This window comes from Lupinus angustifolius, chromosome LG08 (assembly GCF_001865875.1).
Source record: "Lupinus angustifolius cultivar Tanjil chromosome LG08, LupAngTanjil_v1.0, whole genome shotgun sequence".
Taxonomy (NCBI): Eukaryota; Viridiplantae; Streptophyta; class Magnoliopsida; order Fabales; family Fabaceae; genus Lupinus; species Lupinus angustifolius.
In genome coordinates this window covers 10,566,454-10,590,266 of record NC_032016.1, presented here as the reverse complement: position 1 = coordinate 10,590,266, position 23,813 = coordinate 10,566,454, and the positions used below count along the sequence as shown (strand labels likewise).

General features: G+C 31.5%; 4 protein-coding genes across 5 annotated transcripts; 1 reads left to right on the top strand and 3 right to left on the bottom strand.

Annotated features, from left to right (window-relative positions):
* Positions 1,083-2,621, bottom strand: LOC109354705 (UDP-glucose flavonoid 3-O-glucosyltransferase 7-like). Its single transcript, XM_019597384.1, has one exon. It carries the CDS (start codon positions 2,586-2,588, stop codon positions 1,098-1,100), a length of 1,491 nt encoding a protein of 496 aa, XP_019452929.1. The 5' UTR covers positions 2,589-2,621; the 3' UTR covers positions 1,083-1,097.
* LOC109354704 (11-oxo-beta-amyrin 30-oxidase-like) lies at positions 4,608-8,225 on the top strand. 2 transcript variants are annotated; one of them, XM_019597383.1, is made up of 5 exons: positions 4,608-4,959; positions 5,310-5,527; positions 5,999-6,234; positions 6,725-7,094; positions 7,652-8,225. In XM_019597383.1, exons 1-5 carry the CDS (start codon positions 4,686-4,688, stop codon positions 8,072-8,074), a joined length of 1,521 nt encoding a protein of 506 aa, XP_019452928.1. In that variant the 5' UTR covers positions 4,608-4,685; the 3' UTR covers positions 8,075-8,225. The 2 variants fall into 2 exon arrangements, with proteins under 2 accessions (XP_019452928.1, XP_019452927.1); XM_019597382.1 differs by having other exon boundaries at positions 4,686-4,959; positions 6,725-7,091; positions 7,649-8,225.
* Positions 11,561-13,278, bottom strand: LOC109354706 (thaumatin-like protein). Its single transcript, XM_019597386.1, has 3 exons — positions 13,154-13,278; positions 11,747-12,484; positions 11,561-11,708 (listed from the first exon to the last, which is right to left on the bottom strand). The coding sequence occupies exons 1-2, from the start codon at positions 13,212-13,214 to the stop codon at positions 11,763-11,765; spliced, it is 783 nt and encodes a 260-aa protein (XP_019452931.1). The 5' UTR covers positions 13,215-13,278; the 3' UTR covers positions 11,561-11,708; positions 11,747-11,762.
* On the bottom strand, positions 17,336-23,454 carry LOC109353772. Its single transcript, XM_019596138.1, has 9 exons — positions 23,127-23,454; positions 22,881-22,958; positions 21,204-21,347; positions 20,815-20,950; positions 20,501-20,663; positions 20,287-20,415; positions 19,944-20,138; positions 19,596-19,718; positions 17,336-17,693 (listed from the first exon to the last, which is right to left on the bottom strand). Exons 1-9 carry the CDS (start codon positions 23,296-23,298, stop codon positions 17,601-17,603), a joined length of 1,233 nt encoding a protein of 410 aa, XP_019451683.1. The 5' UTR covers positions 23,299-23,454; the 3' UTR covers positions 17,336-17,600.

The following is a 23,813-nucleotide window of genomic DNA, read 5'->3' as shown; positions in this document are numbered from 1 at the left end:
GATTTCTTTAAGATGATAAATGATGTCCATGCTTCCGAATAAGGATATGATGTCTTAAACTGTGTTCTAAACTATATCTCATATTAATAATATTAAAATAAAAATAATAAACATTTAATTATTTTAATTAATATGATATATTTTTATCGGTCATGAATATGATTGGAATAACGTTTTTGATATCAGATCCTTGTCATATGGTTCCTTGTGACATTCCTAGGACTTGGAAAATGATATCTTAATATTGTGAAACCCGAGTCGGACATCAAACGGGAAGATGTCTCGTATTAGATTTAACTAGTTTAAATGGTTAAATCGTTCAGTTTGATTGGATGATTTTATACATAATTAATAATTTATACTAATAAATATATAATTATATGTAAATGTAAAGTTTTATATAATTAATAATTATGTATAATTGTATTAAAGTAATATATGTTTATCTTTTTGTACAAGAGTAAAACAAAATATTTGAGTGGTGTTCCATTTTTTTAATTTTTTAATTGAAGTCCGATTTACTTTATGGTTAATACAGTTGAACTGAGTTTAACATGATCGAACCGAAATTTCCCCGGTTCAAAGCGGTTCACTCCTAACTCAGTTAAGATTACAAACCAAAGCATTTTCAAGTCCGATCAGATATTAGACGGTCGGATTGTCTGGTCCAATTCTCACACTACTAGTCTTAATGCTAGCATGTCCACAATGGTACACGAATATTAATGATAGTGTATGACATTGATGAACATTAGTGTAAATGTAAAAGGTGTGTCACATAAGCATGCTGACACATATGCAATCTATGACAAGTGGATTAACATGCATGTGTATGGTTTAACACAGACATTGACATGGGTGATGAGTTTGACATGTGCAAACACTTAGTAGATATTGATTTTGAATAAATTGATAAGATACATTCATTATTATATCATCTTTGGATAAAGATACATTCTACATTATTCATTAGTATTCATATTTTGCCACTTACACAAATTCTCATATTTGATACTAGGTTACAAACAAAAAAACTCATAAAATCAAAATACTCATAGAACAATTTTTTTTAACATTTTGGTTTAAAATGTGAAATCTCACTTATGATTCTTTACTCTTTCCCCGACTTTGTTGGATTGCTCCAGAGTATTATGGAGAACCTGAATCATATCAGCTAAATTCCTATATGATGAACCACCTTGTTGAACAGCTTTGTGAGCTTTTTGCTGCAACTCTTTAACTCTTGTTCTTACTTGATCTTCTTCATCTCCTCCATCCATCAATTTCCTCACAGCAATCTCAATTCTTTCTCTTCCCACCAACTTATCCCTATCACCATATGGAGATGATGTCCAAACTTGTCCACCAACTTCAACACCAAATCCACGAACCTGAGTTATCAACTTCTCATTATAATATTGATCTCCATAACCTGGCATAGTGATCATAGGAACCCCAGCAACTATGGTTTCTGATATGGCATTCCATCCTGAATGTGTAAAAAATGCTCCTATTGCTGAATGGTTCAAGATCAATACTTGTGGAGACCAACCATTAAATATCATCATTCTATCATCTTTCTTCATTCTTGCTTCAAACCCTAATGGCAACCATGTCATGTTATCATTATTAGAACCATTATTGTTGTCTTTTCCATGAACCACCCATAAGAACTTGTGTCCTGAAGCTTCCAACCCAGAAGCTATCTCCAAAAGTTGGTCATCACTGAATCGAACAAGACTCCCAAAACTGATGTAAACAACTGATTTTTGTTCTTGTTTGTCAAGCCAGTTGAGACACTCATGTTGTTGTTCATCACCCAAAAGGTCTTTATCCATGTTTGTCTTGTTTTTTAGCATGAGTAGTGCAGGACCAACATGCCAAACTTTGCGCCCAGTGAGTTTCTCGTAATGCTCAGCATACTCATGTTCAATCTCCTCGAACCCATTCAGAAGAATCCCAACATTATTACTGTTTTGTTCATTCTCAATGATAGCTTCTGTCACTGCTTTAGTAAACATTGGTGAAGGTTTCACGTTTAAGGTTATAGGGTGTGGAAGATCAGGGATCATAAAGGAACCATGATCATCATCATATGATAATGAATTTGGGTTTCTCTTGATTGAATCCATAACGCAAGAAACAAAGATGGATAAAGGGTTGAAAACAAGGTTAGGAATTCCAAGGGTAGTAGCCAATTTTTGACTCCACATGAACATGAAATCAGTAACAATAACATGGGGTGGATTTGCAGTTAAAAAAGCCTCAACTTGTGGTTGTAGAAGATGAGCAGCGATGCAAATCTTGGTGGCGGAGTCGTTGTTGGTGGCGGAGGACACATTTTCAAGCCCTTCAGGTAGACCAAGTTGGTTATAAGGAAAGTTGAGTGTGTGAATGTTGATGTTGCTGCCATAAATGACTCTATCTTGTTCAATAGTGTTTGTGAAGAGTTTAGCATTTGAAGGAGTCATGATTAGTGTTACATGCTCTCCTTGTGATGCTAATAAACGAGCTATGTGAACCAAAGGGATCATGTGCCCTGATGCTAAGAAAGGGACTAAGTATATTTTCAATGGACCAGCTTCCATGTTGTAATGTTGTTTCTTGTTCTGGTTTCTTGTTTTTCATGAATGAACCTTTTACATTTATATTAGTTTGTCTGGTAGAGGGTTGGATTCTGATTCAAAGATTGACACAATCGACATTTAATATCATATTAGTTTTGGATCTAAGACTAAATTTGAGTTCAAAAAATAACCTAATTGGATAATGGACAAACCTTAATATAGAGGATCTAGACTTACTTGGGGATCTACTTTCTCAAAGTATGTCACAAAGTCTGTCTTAAACCAATCATATTATGTCATGTCAGTTAAAAAAATTAAATATTATGACTTTATCAATTTTTGTTTTACTGTAATTGGTTAGGAACAGACTTCGGGACACATATCCTCATCCACTTAATATAGAAGATCTCACTCATACAATATAGAATCTTAATCCTCAAGGATTCAATGCCGGATAAGATGATAATATATGACATTAAAAACTTTTAATGATTTAAATTTTGAATTATTTTAATTAATTTTTCAAATTATCAATTTAATCTAGATTTCACATTCCTATATTGAACTATCCAGTACCGTAGAGAATCTAAAATATAACTCTGCGTGGCACTCGTGGGAAATAATATAATAATTCGCGTGGCACTTGTGGCAACTAATATATGTATATAAAATATAATAACTTGATTGGCACTCATGACAATGTTTTGTCGCCTATGAAGATATTTTTGGGTAGAACCTAAAAAAACAAAATTGTATATCGTTATAATAATATTAATAATAACATATGAGATGGGTCCCTAAATAAATTTTAATATAATGGGTTTTAGAGAGTTGCCAATTCTCATATCTCTAATAGCGTAGAAGAGAAAATGTTACGTGTCGTGTGGTATAATAGAGCAACATATATATATTAAATGATGATAGAGACACATCTATTAGTATTTAGTACAATGGAATGTCAAAATCCAAGATAATGTTTACTAATTCGTTATATGTAATATATCATATAATAATTAAAGAGTACCTAAGAATGAGCTGGTTATTAGGGTGAGTCGGATTTGTTCGTTATCTGACTCTAAATAATAGTCAAAATATATTCTTAACTAGAAGCTGACCCTAGACTCAAAATAAACTAACCCTAAATATCGATTAGATCAATCTATAAACCCAACTTAGATCTAATTAAATATAATACATATTCTACCATAAATCTAATTAAATATAATACATGTTTATTTATATAAAATCTTCTTAATATTAATTATTATAATTTGACATATATCAAACTATATAAAAGTATATATTTTGTGAATTATATATATATAATAAAAAATTATAGAGTCAATGATACATTATGTTAAAGAGGTGTCATTATTTTATACATAATGAATAGATACACATACAAATATGATGAATGAATGACTATAGAACGAGTCAGGACGATCTATATGTTGTTTACTTGGTTCTAAATATTGATCGAATCTAATTTTTGAATTCAAACCAGATCATAAATATTAATTGAGTCTAATTTTTGAACTCATACCTAACCCTAGACTCAATGAACCCTAATCATATTCAGACCTGATCATGTTCAAGTTAAACTGAGTGAGCATCTAGGGTATATATAAGAGAGCAAAGGTGAATCTAACTAAAATTCATAAATAATAAGTTAAGACAAAAGGAGTTAACAAATAATGCATGTGTTTTTTAGTATATTATTCATCATTTATTGTAAATCATTGTTATTGACTTTTAAACAAAATAATACAAATTAATAGTCTTTTATATGTAGACGATATAAAAAACTTTACATTACATAGATATTAAACTAAATTAATTCACATAAAAATTAAACAAAGAAGGTGTAAAATAATTGTAAAAAACAAATCTTCCTAACTAAGATAGGTAATAATAATAATAAAATACACTTACTTGTGTATATTAAACAATAACTTATTGCATTGAAATTCTTCAATCTTGAAACTAATGTAAACCACACATTGCCAAGATATTTGTAAGAGAGGGACTAGTATATGCTTCTCCAATCACACTTTTTGCTTTCTCTGATTTCTTTCCTACTTCACTTTCCCTTACAATTCCACAACATTGTCACAAAAAATGGAAATTTCTTCCATAGCTGCAATTGTTTTCACAGTGATCCTAGCTGTGATTCCCATATGGGCATGGAAGAAAGTGAATGCACTATGGCTAAGACCAAAGAGATTAGAGAAGTTGCTAAGATCACAGGGTTTACAAGGAGATTCTTACAAGCTTTTTGGTTACAATAACCAAAGTCATATGAACATGCAACAACAACCTAAATCCATTGGTCTCACCAATCAAGTTGCACCATATTTCTTCTTCCCTGTCCATCAAACTGTGAACAAATATGGTAAAGATTTATACATAGTTAGTACATCATTCATCGTTCATTTGTATTACTTTTTCTGAAGGATCAATGGTGATAAAACATGAATAATACAATGACAATGTATAAAACTCATACATTTTCAATGCATGTATATTTTTCTCTAGCATTTGTACAATTTACTATTTTGATCCTTCCATTTTCTCCTTTTAATATCTAAATCTTATAACTTTGGTTAAAAACAATCACATTATATGAGTTTGATGCTATTAATAAATCAAATGCATGTGTTTAGTAACCCTCATCAAATTCAATAGTTATACTAGTACACTAAATCATTTATGAAAAACCTCTAATAATGAAAGAATGTGTAGGAAAGCACTCTTTTTTATGGGATGGAAGAACAACAAAGGTGATAATCACAGACCCAAAGCAAATCAAAGAAATCTTCAACAAGATGGATGATTTCACCAAACCTGAGTTAGGTCCCATTGGAAAGTTACTTGGCACTGGTCTACCATTCTATGAAGGTCAAAAATGGGCTAATCATAGAAAGATTATCAACCCAGCTTTCCACTTAGAAAAGTTGAAAGTAAGCTTATTCTTTTACTTTCTTCCTTTTACCTAATAATCAAAACATTTTATTTTTAGACTAAAGACCTACTATGATCCCTTAAAATTTGTGTACCATTTTGTTCCAGTAAAGATTTATACATTGTCAATAAATCATCCAATATTTGTTTGTATTACTTTTTTTAAGAGTCAATGATGATATACAATTAACGATACATGAGGGGTGTATGATAGACTGACAGTGGTATAGAACTCTTATACTGTTAGCATATACATTTTATTTTCTCAAATTGAAAATCTAAAATGGTTTTCAAAAGTATCAAATGTGAATCAAATTAGTCTTTTTAGCATTTTTTATGTTGATACGAACTATTTTGACTTATATTCCTAATATTTGAGTATTAGTTTGTATTTTTACTTTTTCTGTAATTAAATTGATACTCACATAAATTTATAAGGGTCATATATATGTGTGTGAATTAATTTATAGGATATGATACCAGCATTTTTTCAAAGTTGCCATGATATGATTAGCAAATTGGAGGAGATGCTGCTTTCATCTGATGGAACATGTGAGATTGATGTTTTTCCTTTCCTTGAGAATATGACTCGTGATGCAATTTCAAGAACTGCATTTGGAAGTTCCTATGAAGAAGGAACAAGAGTATTTGAACTTCTCAAAATGATGGGTTATCTTCTAATGAACAGACACATTTCAAGATCGTGGTAAGATTTCTCTATTTCTTCGTATCTTATAGTTAAACATGTAATAGTTTTAACACAAGTAAACTCAACATCAAGGCTCAAGTGCTACATGTTTGATTCTCCTTAAGCAAAGTCTCGAGTTCGAATCTTGTGGATAGAAAAAATATTTGCGGGTAAAGTTAGCTCTACATACCTGTGGATGTTCTAAGTTAGCTCTACATACCTATGGATTCTCAGCTCGAACAGAATTGCCTTCGGTGCGAAGATACTTGTGGGAAACAAAAAAACATGAAGCTTATAAAAGAAATAACTAATTAATTGCCATATATTTCCAAGTAAATTAACATCAATGATATATGTACTATGTGCCATATATATTTAGATTGATAGAGCATTATCTTATCTAATATTTAGTTAGTTTTGTTTATTTCGTTAGTTATTGTTTGAATCGTTGTTATCTTGTTTGTAACAGTTTTTATTTATATAATAAATTATTTGGACTAACTTGTAGGTTTCAACCGACAACTACTAAAACTAACAAGATGAAAGAAATTGAAAGAGATATGCATACATCACTTGAAGCAATCATTAAAAAACGAGAGCGAGCAATGAAGAATGGTGAAGCACCCAACAATGACTTGTTAGATATACTGTTGAAATCAAATCACAATGAAAAGAATGGAATGACAAACCAAGAGGTAATTGAGGAATGCAGGTTATTTTACCTTGCAGGGCAAGAAACCACTTCAGTTTTACTGGTTTGGACAATGGTGTTATTGGGTAAGTTTCCTGAATGGCAAGAACGTGCGAGGGAAGAAGTTTTTCGAGTTTTCGGCACCCAAAATCCAAACTTTGATGGCTTGAATCACCTTAAAATCGTATGTATAACACAGTTTCACTACTGCTATTTATATAAATTGTGGTTAAACAATGTTCAGCGTTTTAAATTGCGGTCACAGATGCAATTGCGGTTACTGCGATTGTAGCCGTTGCGATGTGGATTATTTTGAGTGAAAAAATACTGTTTATATCAATGTGGTCTAATGCGGCCCAATGTGGTTGTCTTACGGCCTGATGCGACATAAATGTGGTCCAATACGGCTGCATTATGGTCCGATGCGGCCGCAATTTGAATCACTGACTAGGTTTAATCCCTATATCATTATTTTGATTTTGGTCTATATAGTTTAAAAGGTTGGATCCAACTCTTAGACTTTCAAAAATCTATATAATTCTGTCTCTATTTTCTTCTGGTTTTGGTCCCTATTAGAGACCAATTCCAGTGGATTTTGAAAGTGTAAGAATTTGAAACTAAGCATTTAAACAATAACCACCAAAAATAAAATAGTGATGAACTATAAGCACTATGCGTTTTCTTTTCCAAATATGCATACTAAGGTAATATTTAACCCTTTAACTTAATTTTGATGTATAGGCGAGCATGATTTTATATGAGGTACTTAGGTTATTCCCTCCAACAATTTACTTTGACAGAGTTGTTAAAAAGGATGTGAAACTTGGAAACCTTACACTATCAAAAGGAATGAAAGTTTCAATACCAATACTTCTAATTCATCATGATCATGATCTTTGGGGTGATGATGCAAAAGAGTTCAAACCTGAAAGGTTTTCAGAAGGAATTGCAAAAGCAACAAAAGGGCAAGTATCATTTTTTCCATTTGGATGGGGTCCTAGAATTTGCATTGGCCAAAACTTTACCTTATTAGAAGCTAAGGTGATGCTATCATTGCTTCTTAGAAAATTTTCATTTCAACTTTCTCCAACTTATCTACATGATCCTACAGTTATGCAGACTTTGAAGCCAAAACATGGGGTACCCATCATTTTGCATAAACTTTAGAGTGGATGAAAATTTCTGAAGTTACAATTTAGAGCACTTCATTGCAATTTTCATTTTGTATCAAATTTGGAACTGCAAACTATGTTAATAATGCAACAAGCTTTAAGATTTGAAGTACATCACAAAGCAATGAAGTTCGTTATGCTGATTGTCATAGATGAAATTGTCATTCCTAATTATAGTTCTAGTTCTGTTTTCACCATAGAATAGTTTAAACTTTTTTTCTACAAAAATATTTCTGATTATTTTATGGATTTCAAGCTGTGTAAAAAACAAGCAGTACATGCATACACACATGATTATGAACAAGATAACTTGATCCAAGTTTTCAAAACAAGATAAATGCATACCCAAACTAGTGGAAGGATAATTTATAACCACCAATTGGATGGGTTAGGTAGTTTATTATGCAGCTTAATAGCTACATATCAAATGCACAACCAATTATATCAAGAGTTTAAAATCTATGGATGGGTTAGGTAGTTTTTATACTGTCCGCACATTATCCACGATTGGTTTGTATTACTTTTGTTTGAGAGTAAACATAAAAAACACTTACACAATCAGTATATATACATATTAAATCCTAACATTAACTCATATCCAAATGTTGATTTTTTGTGTATTCGCGCTCCAAATGTTGATTTTTTGGGTGTTCGCGCCTGATTTTCAATTGAGCATCGAATACGATATGTTTGTGATCCTAAAAAAATTATTGTTTGATTTTTATATTAAAAATAGAAGTAATGTACAGAAATCATTCAAAGCATGAGTTGAGCAAAAAAATAAATAGACACTCTTCCTCCATTGTTTATAGGAGTTTTTATATTTTAAGTCATTAGGTAGAAAAATATGTATTTCAAAACATTTTCTACTCTATTGTTATTGACAATAATGATAAATTTCATTAAAGGAATGATTTTCATCTGTAATAATATTTATTGGGAATTAAATTTCAGTGAGCCGAAGTGAGAATAATATTTCTACTACTATTCGATAAATAGTGACCTTTTCCCATCAGGTTCCTGAGCTACAAAATAAAATTAACAAATCAATTCACTTTATGACACTCCAACATACAATCAACGTTTTGTCTTAGTCAAGTAGATAATCGAACAGGTGAATGAAAACACTTCTAAACTTATTATAACAGATACAGAATCTCAACATGCTTGTACAAATTAAAACTCTGATTAATCGATAATGAATTAAGTCCAGTTATTAATAGACATACATTTGGTAGAAAGGAAACTTTCCTCTACAAGGTGAAGCTACATATTTTTGGGGACATTGAGTTGTACAGCTTAAATAATTCATTAATACAAATGATAATAGGTAGAACTCAAGAACATAATTATATTCAATGCATGCTCCTACTTCGATAACGTGTTATAAACATAGAGAACCGCATTTGATACTCATGTCACTTGTTCGGCAAAATTGGCTACGGATACTTTTCAGAGCAACATATTTCAACTCCAAACTATTGAAACACTGAAAATATCTCCATCACATTCTTCAAGCAGAAATTAAGTATTGTATCTTATAAAAATTGAACTGAAACAACACGAGCATAAGAAAAAAATATCTATTTGTTAGCCTTCACATTTGACATTGAATAAAAACAAAGGAGATTTTTAATTCCATAATCTATGATGCCCGACACTATGTAAAAATGTGCACAACAATGAAGACACCAAAAGCTATAACAGCTGATTTTCTGAAGAAAAAATTTCAAAAAAAAAAATTCACAAATTGGCCTTGTGTGTCCGATACATTATAAAACAAGGCTCCGCATAGAACACAAATTCAAAATCTAGAAGTTGGATCGCAACCCTATCTACCTTAATGAACAAAAAATTATTGACAAATTCAAGAAGAATAATCAATTCCTACTTATTTGTCTTATTTAAAAGTACAAGAACACATTAATTGTTATAATTAATGTTAGAATGACTTAGGCATTCATCAATATCCACAACACCAACTCTTGACAAAATAAGAACATCGATTTTGCAATCAGGAATGTTAGTCTCATGGCCAGTCCCAAATGGTAAAGGCGGCGACGCCGCTCCACAAGGCAATGGAATATGAGACAGATCACGGCGGAGATGCCACGTTTGACGGTGGCGCCGTCGACACCGAAATCATTGCTTTATGACGGTTACTTATGAAATATGCAAACATTAATTTCGTTTGCTCCAATAAAAGCATGAGATCCTAGATCATGAATCTCCCGTCAAAATTAAACAACACATATCAAATATATAATTAAAATTTATAAATAAAAAAGGAAAAAGTAGCTCTCATCAAAATTGAAATCTCTGCTCAGGATTATGAATCGGAATAGCGTATACTGCAACAAAGGCAGAAAATCACTGAGCCACTGCAACATTAAAATAAAATCATAAATTATAAACTAAAATTGAAAAGTACGAAAAAGAGATCAGAAATTGGAAAAAGTTATCGGTCACGGTAAATTCAGAAACACGGACCAATGGAAAATCATCATCTCTCTGAATAAAACATAATAAATAAAATAATAAAAATGAAAAAGAGAAATCATCAGAGACTTAAATACAGTGAATCATTGGAATAAATCCAATCAGATTGTTGCAGTTATTTTTTTCTCATCACCTGATTAATAGATAGAAACATAAAATGTGTTTCTGAAGAAGAAAAAAAGATAAATTGAAAGATCGAAAATGGTGAAAGAGGAAAATATGAAAAAGAAGAATGGATATGAAGATTGAAAGGTTTGGTGCTAAATTTATAAGATAGTTTAGTCGGCGAAGGTGAAATTGAAACCCTAGTTCTTGCAAATACATGAATTCGGGTTATGGGCCGGACTCATTCGATTAGGCCCATATTTACATCATTCTTTCTTTACCACATAAATATTCATATTAACAAATCTATCATATATCAATATATATCACATTCATAATCCATAACAGTTTCTTTATTTCCTTTTTTTTATTCTTTATGAAATTATTTAATATTTATTTCAAGACCTATTTTTCTCTTCCAAATTTTCACATGTAGTAATTTCGTTTTAGAAAATGGTGGAAAAAAATCAATTTTGTTATTAAATATGAAATTAGTTTTTCTTATGACAATTTTTTTACATACATTTGTCATTATTAGATGCTATTTTGACACAGGTTTAAAAATTAAGAGGGTTAATTTTAATTTTTCATATATTAAGGAAACAAAGTTGCTATATACAAATTTTTTAATAAATATGATAAGATGATTATCTAATCATTTAATATTTTATTTTTTCAAATTCAATATGGGTAAGTAAGATTACTTTTTTTCTTTGTCACAATTAAAGGAACAAAACCTATATCTATACAATTTTCAAATATGAAAATGGATCTTCACTTACAAGTAAACAAATGAAGAAATATTTTTCTAGTGCTGACCAATTCTAACGTTTACATCATCCACTTTATGATAAAATAATCAAATATATATTTACCCAAAAATAATAATCAAATATATTTATTGATGCTTATACAATAATCAATATAAGGTACACAATTTGATTGCAATATATCAAACAGTACCCTAAGGATTAAGGCTTCCAATCATGGCAAGCCAATACATTAACTAACACATATAAAATGTACTTGTCTCCAAATATCACATATTACACTATTTTTGTACAAATTTTTCTCTATTTCTACTGAGATTCATACTCCCCATTAGCACCAAACCCAGAAGGACAAAATGTTACTACATATTCTAAAGATACACAACTCACCAATGGAGAAGGTGTATCAAAAGCATAGCTATAATAATTAGGACAAGCATCCTTAAATATGTTTGAATAAACATTTGGTTTACACTTATCTGGGGTACCATATTCATTCCTACAACAAAACCTGTCCATGTTAAAAGCCAAACAAGCACTTTTACATGCCACAACTTCTCCCTTGTTATTCAACACTTCAAGTTCAATAGGACAACATTTTTTTAGATCCTTAAAGCAACCTTGAATGGAACAATTAGGATTTTTTGTCTTTGGGGTTATAGAAATAGGAATATTATAGCCATCAACAATGCTAATATCATAGAAATTTGGTTTGGTTTTGTCACCTTGGAGTGTAATTTCAACTAGTGTAGCAGGAGGAGTACCTATGACTCCATTGCATGAAAGTTTTCCATCACAATCTCCAGTTTCACATGCAGGTTTAAAATTTGAAGCAAAATTGCAACCTGTTCTAGCCCAAATTCTACCACTCCATAACCATGGTGCTAGAATTTGCTTGGTTTGGCCTGAACCAAGGTAGAAGCCACCATCTGCTATGATTGGTTGGCCATTGTTTGGTGCAGTTGCTGGCCATATTGGAAAGGTGCATTTGTTGTGTACATAGAATGTAACTTGATGTGCCTCTATATATCCTGCATTATATGTTTATCATATTTCAATATTTTTTGTAATTCATGGACATGCAGAAAGATTATAAATAACATTCAACTAAATAAGATGTGGTTAGAGATAGTTACAAAATAGGAATTGGTTGAAAACAACTCATTCATGAGTTTTCTAAGTATGAATGAAGAAGTCTCACATCGGACAAAAATTGATGAGTTAAAGAGCATATAAATGGATGGACCCAATGCTTAAAGGTTTTAGGTCAAGATGTGGTGTCAAACCCAGTTCTATGCTTCGTTTATTTAGCCCATGGAGTATTAAAGCGGCAAGTGGTCGGTAGATCCATGAGGGATCCTTGTGTCGAAAGTCTTCCTGTGTGTTCCGTTGATGAAATGATAAGTCAACGGTGATGCAAGTAGATAGAGATAAAACTATACTTCATTCACTTACTTATATTCTATGGATCAAGATCTTCTAACAAAAATACATGGAGTCTCAAGAGGATTGAGATAAAACTAAAATCTGAAATTGATGAATGAGGGAAGTTGAAAAAATGAGTGTAAAGTCACAATTATGTTAAAACAATTGTAACTACCATCTAATCAATTTTTACAACTAATTCCAAATTGTAACTATCTCTAACACTACAAACAAATTCATAAGAAAAAAGAAATTATAAGTATTTCTGGAACTACCATAGAAAATGGAAGACAAGATTATGAATAAAAATAAGGCTAGGGACTGTGGCAGCTGCATCCTGATATGAATACACTTTGATAAGTTAGTGATGGGAAGTGAAAATATAATAGTTGTTGGATATATATGTGTAGATGAGGATTAAAGAGACAATAGACATTTTTTCTTGAATTGCACTCTAAGATTTGATGTGGAAAATCTTTACAGAAAAGGGAGAAGACCCTTTAAGCATTGCCCTAGCTTGAAGGAGGAACAAATTACTAGAGTGAGTTAGGTAAAAATATTTTAATCATGTTGCTTATTGAGAAGTTAACCCCAAATTAAGGCCAAGCTGAAGCAACTAATCAACTACCCTCATCTTTACCTTCTATGATACAATCAACTAACCATATACTTTTGCATGCATCACAAATTTACCAACTATTAAACCATTTTTCTATGTTCACATTTAACCCTTTTTTGATAAGATAAAAATCTACAAACATTTCTTCTTCTTCTTGTCCTTTTTTCAATGTGATGGTCTTTGATTGCGAGTCGATTACCTTGGAGAACAGACAATGATGTGAAGAACTATTGGAACACAAAACTGAGGAAGAAGCTTATGAAGATGGGAATTGACTCAGTAACACATAAGTCTGTGTCACAAGTCCTCTCTTACTTGGGAAGCATTAGTACCCTCCCAAACACCAATAAACAAATGAGTTTTGTAACCAATGACTTGATGAACAAGTTACCCTCCCAATTCTCACCAATAACATCCCATGCAAGTGCCAATAAGAACACACAAGTGGATCAAGTTCACTCATGGGAACATCACGTGAAATAGTAGACACATTATATCCTCCTGGACCAGAATACCGGAGAGTTTCATTGTTATCATGACATGAGAAGAGTGAAGACCTACAAGTAAGACACCACGTCTTGAACCAAAACTTTAAGGCATTGGTTTCACAGGTCTTTTCTACTTATAAACTCACTCACTTATTCTCAGTGTGAGTGAGTGTAACTTGTGATGCAAGCATGACATATGAAGTTAATAAGCAATGTCAAGGTCATTCATTCATGTTCAGGGAATTCATTTGTGGATGGTATTTTGTACAAGTATAGTGAGATAAGGGCAGCATTACAAAATATTTTGGGTACTGGTTTTGATTACTAAGTCTAGGTGATTTTGTATTCCATTATCATCTACTTTTTATGATTAGTATGATACCTTAAACAATACTTTCACATTAGACCAAGCTATTAGGACATTATAGAAAGTTAAATGATTTCTGTGTTTGTTAAGTTATAATTTTTATAATACTATACAAACATATTTGGGTGGTAGAATACCTATTTGAAGTACAACTTTTTTCTTTCATTTTTAGATACTTCTAACGAGTCTGAAATAATTATACAATTCTCTTAATAAACTATGTGTATCAATTTACATACCAAAAAGTATAAGATCTAGATCTTTACACTTATATTCTATGGCTTCCTTACTACTTAGGACCTCAACATCTAAAAATTCTTCATGTAAATAACCATTTATATGAAGTTTTTTAATTACAGGCTATTGCAAAATTCAATTTCCTATAGAAAAAGTATATATAATGAGTTGTTGAAATCTATATTTAGCTAAAACAAAGAATAAGAAGGAAACACAGGTCATTAGAAAGAAGATATGGATATAATTAACAGAATAACAGACATTCTTGTTTTAACATCCCTGAAATATATCATAACCATAAGTTTTAGATAAAGGCACTTCTAGATTCAAACCATACCAACTGTTAAGGGTTGAATCAGTCAAAAATTGTATGGGTAAGACATAAATAAAGAAGGGTATTTACTATTTTTGCATTTGCAAAATCAATGAACCATAACCATATATATATATATCCTTATAACTACTTTATCCACAGCTTATGTGATCTTTTCTCTCTATCAAAAAAAGTTAAGATAAAAATAAAGGCTTATTCTTTGAAGGGTATCTTTTTTTTCCTTCAGATTTCAGAAAAAAATATCAAAACAAAGTTGTAGTAATGTATACATTACAAAGATCATCATCTACATTTCGAAGACAAGGATCATCAGGTAGAATATGGAGTGATCACATACTCATGGATCAAAAAAACAATGGAAATGTTTCTTCTTCATCATCATCATCTATAAGGAATAACATAATAATAAAGAATGAAGAAAGTGTGACACAAATGGAAAGAAACAATGATGGTAGGTTGCATGATAATGAAGTTGTTGCTTCAACTATACGTTCTCTAAGTTCACCACCTTTGTCTAGGGCTAAAAATAAGGTACATAGAAACTTTTTGTCCTCCATTTTTGGTAGATGTTTGAGTTCTCCAACAGTTATTGATTAATCAAGAATTGTTATTTCCTACATTTCTTAATTAATTCTTCAAGTTATGTAAATATATATCTTTTCTTATGGTTGTTTTTAATAAAACCAATGTAGTCCAATTATATTATTGTTCCAATTCACATGTCAAATCCCACTTTTACAACGATTATCATTAAACATATTCTGCTCAACATATTATGTGATGATTAGAGTATGTTTAAATATATATTGATCTCATTAGATTATTAATTAACAAATAATATATAATGATCATCAATTATTTGCTTGTTAATCACCCTTATTAAATATATGTGCAAACATAGTTTTCTTATTCTTATGCATATGTTTGTAGCTACATTCAATAAAATTCATAGAATAACAAGGAAAATAAGAAGAAAAATGTGAAAATTAAATATATTAAACCCTACAGAAAATTCAAGGGTCAATGCCCAAATGAACAAAAGTAGAGGTTGAATCCAATTACATATTTTGGTTTATCTTAAGAAGGAAAATAATTACTTCTTCCCCAAAAAGATACTAAAGATTTGAATAAAGAAATAAGAAATGTTTTTAATGTTTTGTTTAACAAGTCAATCAATCGTCAAAACAGTAAGCTTAATACATGTTTCATTAATTATCTAATTTCACCATGTATTTTTATTTAATTTTAATTTAGGACAATATTGTCTATAATTAGTTATTATATTCATGAGATGGATGGTAACAAACAACATTTAATTTTTTCTTCCATTCTTTTTTTGAGTTAAAGGATAGCAAAAAAATATCCCACCCATGTTTATAAATGATTTTTTTATATTTATGGTACCAGCTTATTATACCCGTTTATATCCGACCCATAAGAGTGTAAGCAATTACAGTTTAAACCGCAAAATCGATGGAATTGAACCGAATCAAACTGCAAAATGTGTTTGATTTGGTTTTGCAGTTCGGTTGGGTTACTTTTTAAGAAATCATTTATATTATGTTTGGTTTATGGTTTTAAAAAATTTATGTAATGTTAAATTCGCTGTTAATTGAGCGGAATTGAGCGAAACCGCAAACCGAACCAAATGTTTGTGTTTAGTTGGTAATCGAAACCAATTGAACTTTTAACATTCATGAGAATAACTTAAAATTATAGTTTATGATATATACTCCTAAAAATAGATGATATAATAATCAAACTATCCTTATTTTAAAAATATTATTCCATATATCATTATTTATATAGTGGAGAAAACAATATTAACATTTTTTGATGTGATATAACTAGGTGAACAAATTTATGTTAAATGATAATTGAATACAACTATATAACCAAAAAATTGTATTCGATTATATTTAGTATAGAAAAATGTTTTAATTACTTATACTAATCTTAAATGAGGGAGAAATCAAGAGAATAGATAAATGAGTACAACATCTCCAAAAATTAATAATATAATTGACAAAATATATTATTATCAGCATAAGTAAATAATAAGTATTATCTATTCATTATATTATGAATTGACACTATATATATATAATATATAAATTGAAATAAAAAGAAAAGGTAGGGATGAAACATTGATATAATCAGAAGATTACAATTTAGATGTGTGAATAAAAAGATTCCTAAATGATTCTATGGGAATGAGAAAGTATTCGATTCCTAAATGATTCTATGGGAATGAGAAAGTATTCATACTGGTACACATTTACTATTCTACTCTTTTCTGCCACTTCATATATCAGGAGATATGATTAATAAAAAAATATTTAATAATTATTCAACTAATCAGAGGTAATAATATATAGATTGATACAAAAAATGGGAAAACTGATGTACTCCAGTATTCAAACAAGTAAATACTTAGAAAAATGTACCAAAAAAACATAGAAAAATGTACCAAAAAACATAGAAAAATGAAGCACCACCCAGGTTATTATGTAGATTATCCGAATCTACTTTTGTCTTTGGCAAAAGAGAAATGAGAAATTACTTTTTGTAATTTCCAAATTAATCATTTTTCTTATCACTGTACACTACTACATTTATATCAACAAATATCATGGTTAGTACCAAAATTTGATTTTTTTGAAAGAATCTATGAGTATTAAGGGACAATTTGATTGAAATTGTTGTAGTCAAGTTTATTCAGCCTTATTGCACATATTATATGTTCTGCCAAATCTTCTGGCTTGTTTCCCTGTGTATCAATAATGCAAAATACAAAGTATATTATATACCAGGACTTGAATTTTTCTAATGGAAAAGGAGAAATGAATAATAGTGTAAAGTCCAAAAATATCACATAAACTATGTTATTCTGTGCAATTTAGTCCCTCAACTTTAAAAATGTGTAAAAAGAGCGCGGAGGGAAATAGTCCTTTACCTAAAAATACCCCGGAACTTTGCATGATATATGATTTAGTCCATGAAGTTAAAAGAATGTTACAATGAACCCCGGACTCTCTTTTGCGCGATAAATTTTTCGTTCAAGTTTAGAGTTCTAGATGGTGAAGGACCATTCACATTCACACCCGAACAAGAGTCAGGGATATTTTTTACGCGATTTTCAAATTCAAAGACTAAATTGCAAATCGTGCACAATTCGGCAAGTGTTTTTGGACTTTTTGCTAAAGAATATGCATGGAGTAAGTTGAACACTTGGTTCTTCTATAAGAAAGTATGTGTTTCCAATGAAATGATAAGAAAATTACCTGTATCGTCAGAGCGAAATCCAAGTTACATAGTGTCAGTCTATCGATGAAGCCGGAAAACCCTTTTCTAGCAATGTAGCTAAATCTGTGTACATCCAGATCAATCTCGAGATAGTTTTCTCCCTGCGAAAAAGAAAGCCATCAGAATAAAGAATCTTGTGACAGATTAAAAAGTTTTTCGGGATAACTTAAGCAATACTTTGAGGCAGAAACACATTTTCGTTAATATGTTTCTCAGTATTAGTTTACTGAAACTATAGCAATGGTAGCTTCAATGCAAGATTAACTATTCGGCCAATAATGTATCCAGGCATTAAATCTATATCTCGAGTATGTAAGTATAATTACCAAGTAAAATTCGTGCTGGGGACGGGAGAGAACGGGTTTTTCGTTGTAAGCATTCAAGAGCTTCTTTTCAGTTGCACCTAAAGAAAGATTCTCCGCATTCGCGACTCTTCCTAAAATTTTCAATCTATCCCTTAACGGCGTAATTGTATCTAGAGGGAAGCCTTTAACTATCTCCACTTCGTCGTTGATCATTTTCTGCCAAGCAACAAAGGAAGAGGCGCCAAATTAGTTAATAAAGTATCTGAAGAGACTACTAACATACTATGTTTCAGAGGCGATATCTTCTGTAACATGAGACGGATTGAAAAAGTAGAAAACAAGGCAAAACAGCGTATCCGCTTACAGCGATATTTTCTCGGAATTGGTCTGGAAGGTCTTTAGCATATCTTTCAGATAATTTAAAGTACAAAACAACATTCATCCCATCGCCGTCATTTTCATTTTGGAATATGGTGGCAGGATATAATGGTATCTGCATTTCAAACAAAGCATTTATATGTTCTGCCAAATCTTCTGGCTTGTTTCCCTGTGTATCAATAATGCAAAATACAAAGTATATTATATACCAGGACTTGAATTTTTCTAATGGAAAAGGAGAAATGAATAATAGTGTAAAGTCCAAAAATATCACATAAACTATGTTATTCTGTGCAATTTAGTCCCTCAACTTTAAAAATGTGTAAAAAGAGCGCGGAGGGAAATAGTCCTTTACCTAAAAATACCCCGGAACTTTGCATGATATATGATTTAGTCCATGAAGTTAAAAGAATGTTACAATGAACCCCGGACTCTCTTTTGCGCGATAAATTTTTCGTTCAAGTTTAGAGTTCTAGATGGTGAAGGACCATTCACATTCACACCCGAACAAGAGTCAGGGATATTTTTTACGCGATTTTCAAATTCAAAGACTAAATTGCAAATCGTGCACAATTCGGCAAGTGTTTTTGGACTTTTTGCTAAAGAATATGCATGGAGTAAGTTGAACACTTGGTTCTTCTATAAGAAAGTATGTGTTTCCAATGAAATGATAAGAAAATTACCTGTATCGTCAGAGCGAAATCCAAGTTACATAGTGTCAGTCTATCGATGAAGCCGGAAAACCCTTTTCTAGCAATGTAGCTAAATCTGTGTACATCCAGATCAATCTCGAGATAGTTTTCTCCCTGCGAAAAAGAAAGCCATCAGAATAAAGAATCTTGTGACAGATTAAAAAGTTTTTCGGGATAACTTAAGCAATACTTTGAGGCAGAAACACATTTTCGTTAATATGTTTCTCAGTATTAGTTTACTGAAACTATAGCAATGGTAGCTTCAATGCAAGATTAACTATTCGGCCAATAATGTATCCAGGCATTAAATCTATATCTCGAGTATGTAAGTATAATTACCAAGTAAAATTCGTGCTGGGGACGGGAGAGAACGGGTTTTTCGTTGTAAGCATTCAAGAGCTTCTTTTCAGTTGCACCTAAAGAAAGATTCTCCGCATTCGCGACTCTTCCTAAAATTTTCAATCTATCCCTTAACGGCGTAATTGTATCTAGAGGGAAGCCTTTAACTATCTCCACTTCGTCGTTGATCATTTTCTGCCAAGCAACAAAGGAAGAGGCGCCAAATTAGTTAATAAAGTATCTGAAGAGACTACTAACATACTATGTTTCAGAGGCGATATCTTCTGTAACATGAGACGGATTGAAAAAGTAGAAAACAAGGCAAAACAGCGTATCCGCTTACAGCGATATTTTCTCGGAATTGGTCTGGAAGGTCTTTAGCATATCTTTCAGATAATTTAAAGTACAAAACAACATTCATCCCATCGCCGTCATTTTCATTTTGGAATATGGTGGCAGGATATAATGGTATCTGCATTTCAAACAAAGCATAAGAATGTCACAACCTTCATTTGAATTTAGCATAATGGTAGTAGGTTCGAGAAATTCTCAGCTACCTGAATATTTACAATAAGAATGGAAGGGACATCCCCGGGTACGTCAATTGCAGGAATTTGTATAAAGCGAGCGATATGATCAACTTTTCGCGGAGACAAAAACAGGTCAGCACCAAGAGGATAAAAAGCAGCATTGTTTGGTGCGAACTCTTTTTTCTTATCCCTGCCAAACATACAACTATAAGCTCTACTAATCCTAAGATCGAAAAATGCTTCGTAGTTTAATGATAATGTCCTCAACATGAGGGTCGCCCTAACAACGATATTCAATTACTGAGAGAAAATGTAGTACAAAATAAGTATTTAGTGTGTACCTAAAGTAGTTTTTCCCTCTCACTCTGAAGGAACTTGGCTCAATCGGTGACCAAGAACCAGGGATTTGCTTCTCTAATGGACAAAATGGAACCAACAAACCTGGTAAGAGTTTTTGGTTAAGGACCCCGGATAACGCTGAAACAAGTAACAGATGCAATGGATGAGTAACAAGTAAGAATATAAAAAGAATAATCACAAACATCGAAAAACTTTAAGATGCATGATACACAACGCTCAGCGCGGAGAGAAATAAGACAAGATCAGTCATAAGAAAACAAAATATCGTCGCATTCACAGTCATTCTAATTTTTCGACTAGCATAAAACCAGAAAGTTATAAATTAACAGATAAAAAAAACAATTCAAGCAAAGTTATAGAGAATACTCACATAATGCATGTTTTCTTTTCTCTACAGGGAGGGCAGAAGAAGAAATACAAGGCAAGCAAGAATTCGGCAGAATTCCACCACAAGAATCCGGTGCAAGCTTTTTGTCCTCTCCATCTTCATCAGCATGACTTGCAAACACTTCGCCTGTGGAAAACAGAGTATAAATCAGCCCGAGAGTTGTCGGATTCAAACACATAATCTTTTAGTTTGGCTTGAATATTAGCAATGTTGAAAGAAGAATAGGTAAGTGATAATTATAAGGGTGTGCTCTTAGTTTTTGTTGCTGGTGATCAACAAACATATAACCATGCCTAGTAATATATATGCACATATATATGTAGTTGTGTTCTAGAATGTGAACCGCGTCATATGATACAGTTGCAATTGCAGCAGCCACCACGACCACAACGGGCCATCATTGCAGACCGCATCACGCCAGGACCAGCCAACCACCCATTGAAACCATAGTAACTTGATATGCTCACTTTGGTACGATTATGAGGATGCAGTACGCGATACGTTATACTATCAAATAGTGGTACGTTAGCAACAATCTTGTGAGAACCGGATCGGATCGGATAGTCTGACTGGTTTGATCGCTGACCGGACTTGAAAATGGCTCTGGCTTGCAGTCTTAACCGAATGAGTGGTTTGACCGCTTTGAACCGGGTGAATGTCGGTCCAACCGTGCTAAATCCAGTTAAACTGCAATAACTCGGAAAGTTAACCGAACGGTTCACTTAAAAATTAAAAAAACGGAATATAACTCCAATATTTTGTTTTACTTTGGTCCAAAAGAAGATGAAGAGATGCTAGTTCTATATAATTATTAATTATATGAAATTTTACATTTATATATAATTATATGTTTATAAATACAAAATATTAATTATATATGAAATCATGCGATCCGGCCAGCCGATTTAACCGTTTAAATCAGTTAAACCTAATACGAGATCTCTTCTCCGGTTTGATGTTCGATTCGGGTTTAACAACATTGGTTAGCAATATACTTATTTGATATGTTTGGTATGTTATTTATGTTTATATTATTACCATTGACTATTAATTATAAATAATATAATAATTCATTTTAAAATATTTGATTAATATTATATTTGATCTAATTCCATATTTAATTTGTGTCATAATTTAATAATTTGGTTATATTTCACTTAAGTGTATGTGTACCACTTTGATTAGGGAAAACTCAATATATGAGTGAATTTAAATTTTGAGAAACTCAAGATTTTTTGAAGAGGTATAACCTTTTAATTGGTGATGTGCACTATAGGAATGAGTTATAACAAACAAGAAATAATTTTATCGCGGGGTATATTTTTCTTATGATGAAGCAAAAGTTGGTTCAACCCTACGAGAAGTGGCACTAAAAATGGTATATGGAGCATAATATAAAAAATAACAAGGTAGCTTCGCATACTACGTATAAGGTGATTATGCAACAACCATTAAAATTAAATCCATGCATGTTGCCAGAATCAAGTTCTTTAGGAAATTAATCAATTGCTTTTTAGTTTTGACCCACAACCATTCAAAGGCACCACCATCCAATCTATGAAACATTAATGTAAAAAAATATATATACATAATCATGCTGATAAGGTGAATAAATAAATTTATACTGAAAAAATAAAATAAAATGAAGAAGGCACATACCAACACCATCATAGACACTATAAAATTCATCATCACATTCAGAATCCAAATCTGAAATAGAATCAAACCAAGCAGCATCTAGAAATAGGAAAAAGAATTAAACAATTAAATAAATAAGTAAATAAAAAACCATTTTTTTACAAACAATAAAATTAGCAGCATTCATTGAAGTGCGAAATTCTGAATTTATAATAATAAAAGTACAATTAAACAAAAAATGGTGTATAATATAATAATTATATATACCTGAAGCACGATTTGAAGGTAGAACAAGAGAATTAGACTGTTTAATACTATTAACTTCAAGTTTGCGTGGACAAACATGTCTTCTAAGGATTCTTCTTCTCCTCTTATGATTATTGTTCTTCTGGGTAGCAATGTCATCTTCAACTTTGGGTTTAGAAATACAAACTCCCATTTTTCTTTTGAAAACAAAATTGAATTTTGTGTTCGACCCACTTCGTTATTGATCTTGATGTTTGTAAAAATGGCTGCTTTTTTGAAAAGTGGGTAAGATAGAGAGAGTTAAGAGTGAAGAGTGAAGAGAGAAAACAATGGTGTTTTGAGAACAGAAACATGAAAAGTTTTGAGCTGGTGAAGGGTCACTTCATATATGTAATGATTTTTGATCCAACGGTGATGGATTTGACAAGTCGATGTTAGTTGGTGGGGCCAGATATGGAAATGGAAGACTAAACCGTGTGCAGCATAATTGGAAAGTGATAGATAAATGAACAACAGAAAAATAAGTACACATACTCTCCTTTGTATATATCTTTACATTAACGGTACATAGATTTAATATTTAACGAAGAATTTGAATTTTCTTGTAAGGATCCATTACCCGTTAAGATTATGACATGTCACGCAAATAAATATCTAACGATTATTTTTTGTATTATTAAGATATTTTTTTTATTTTTGGATAAGTAA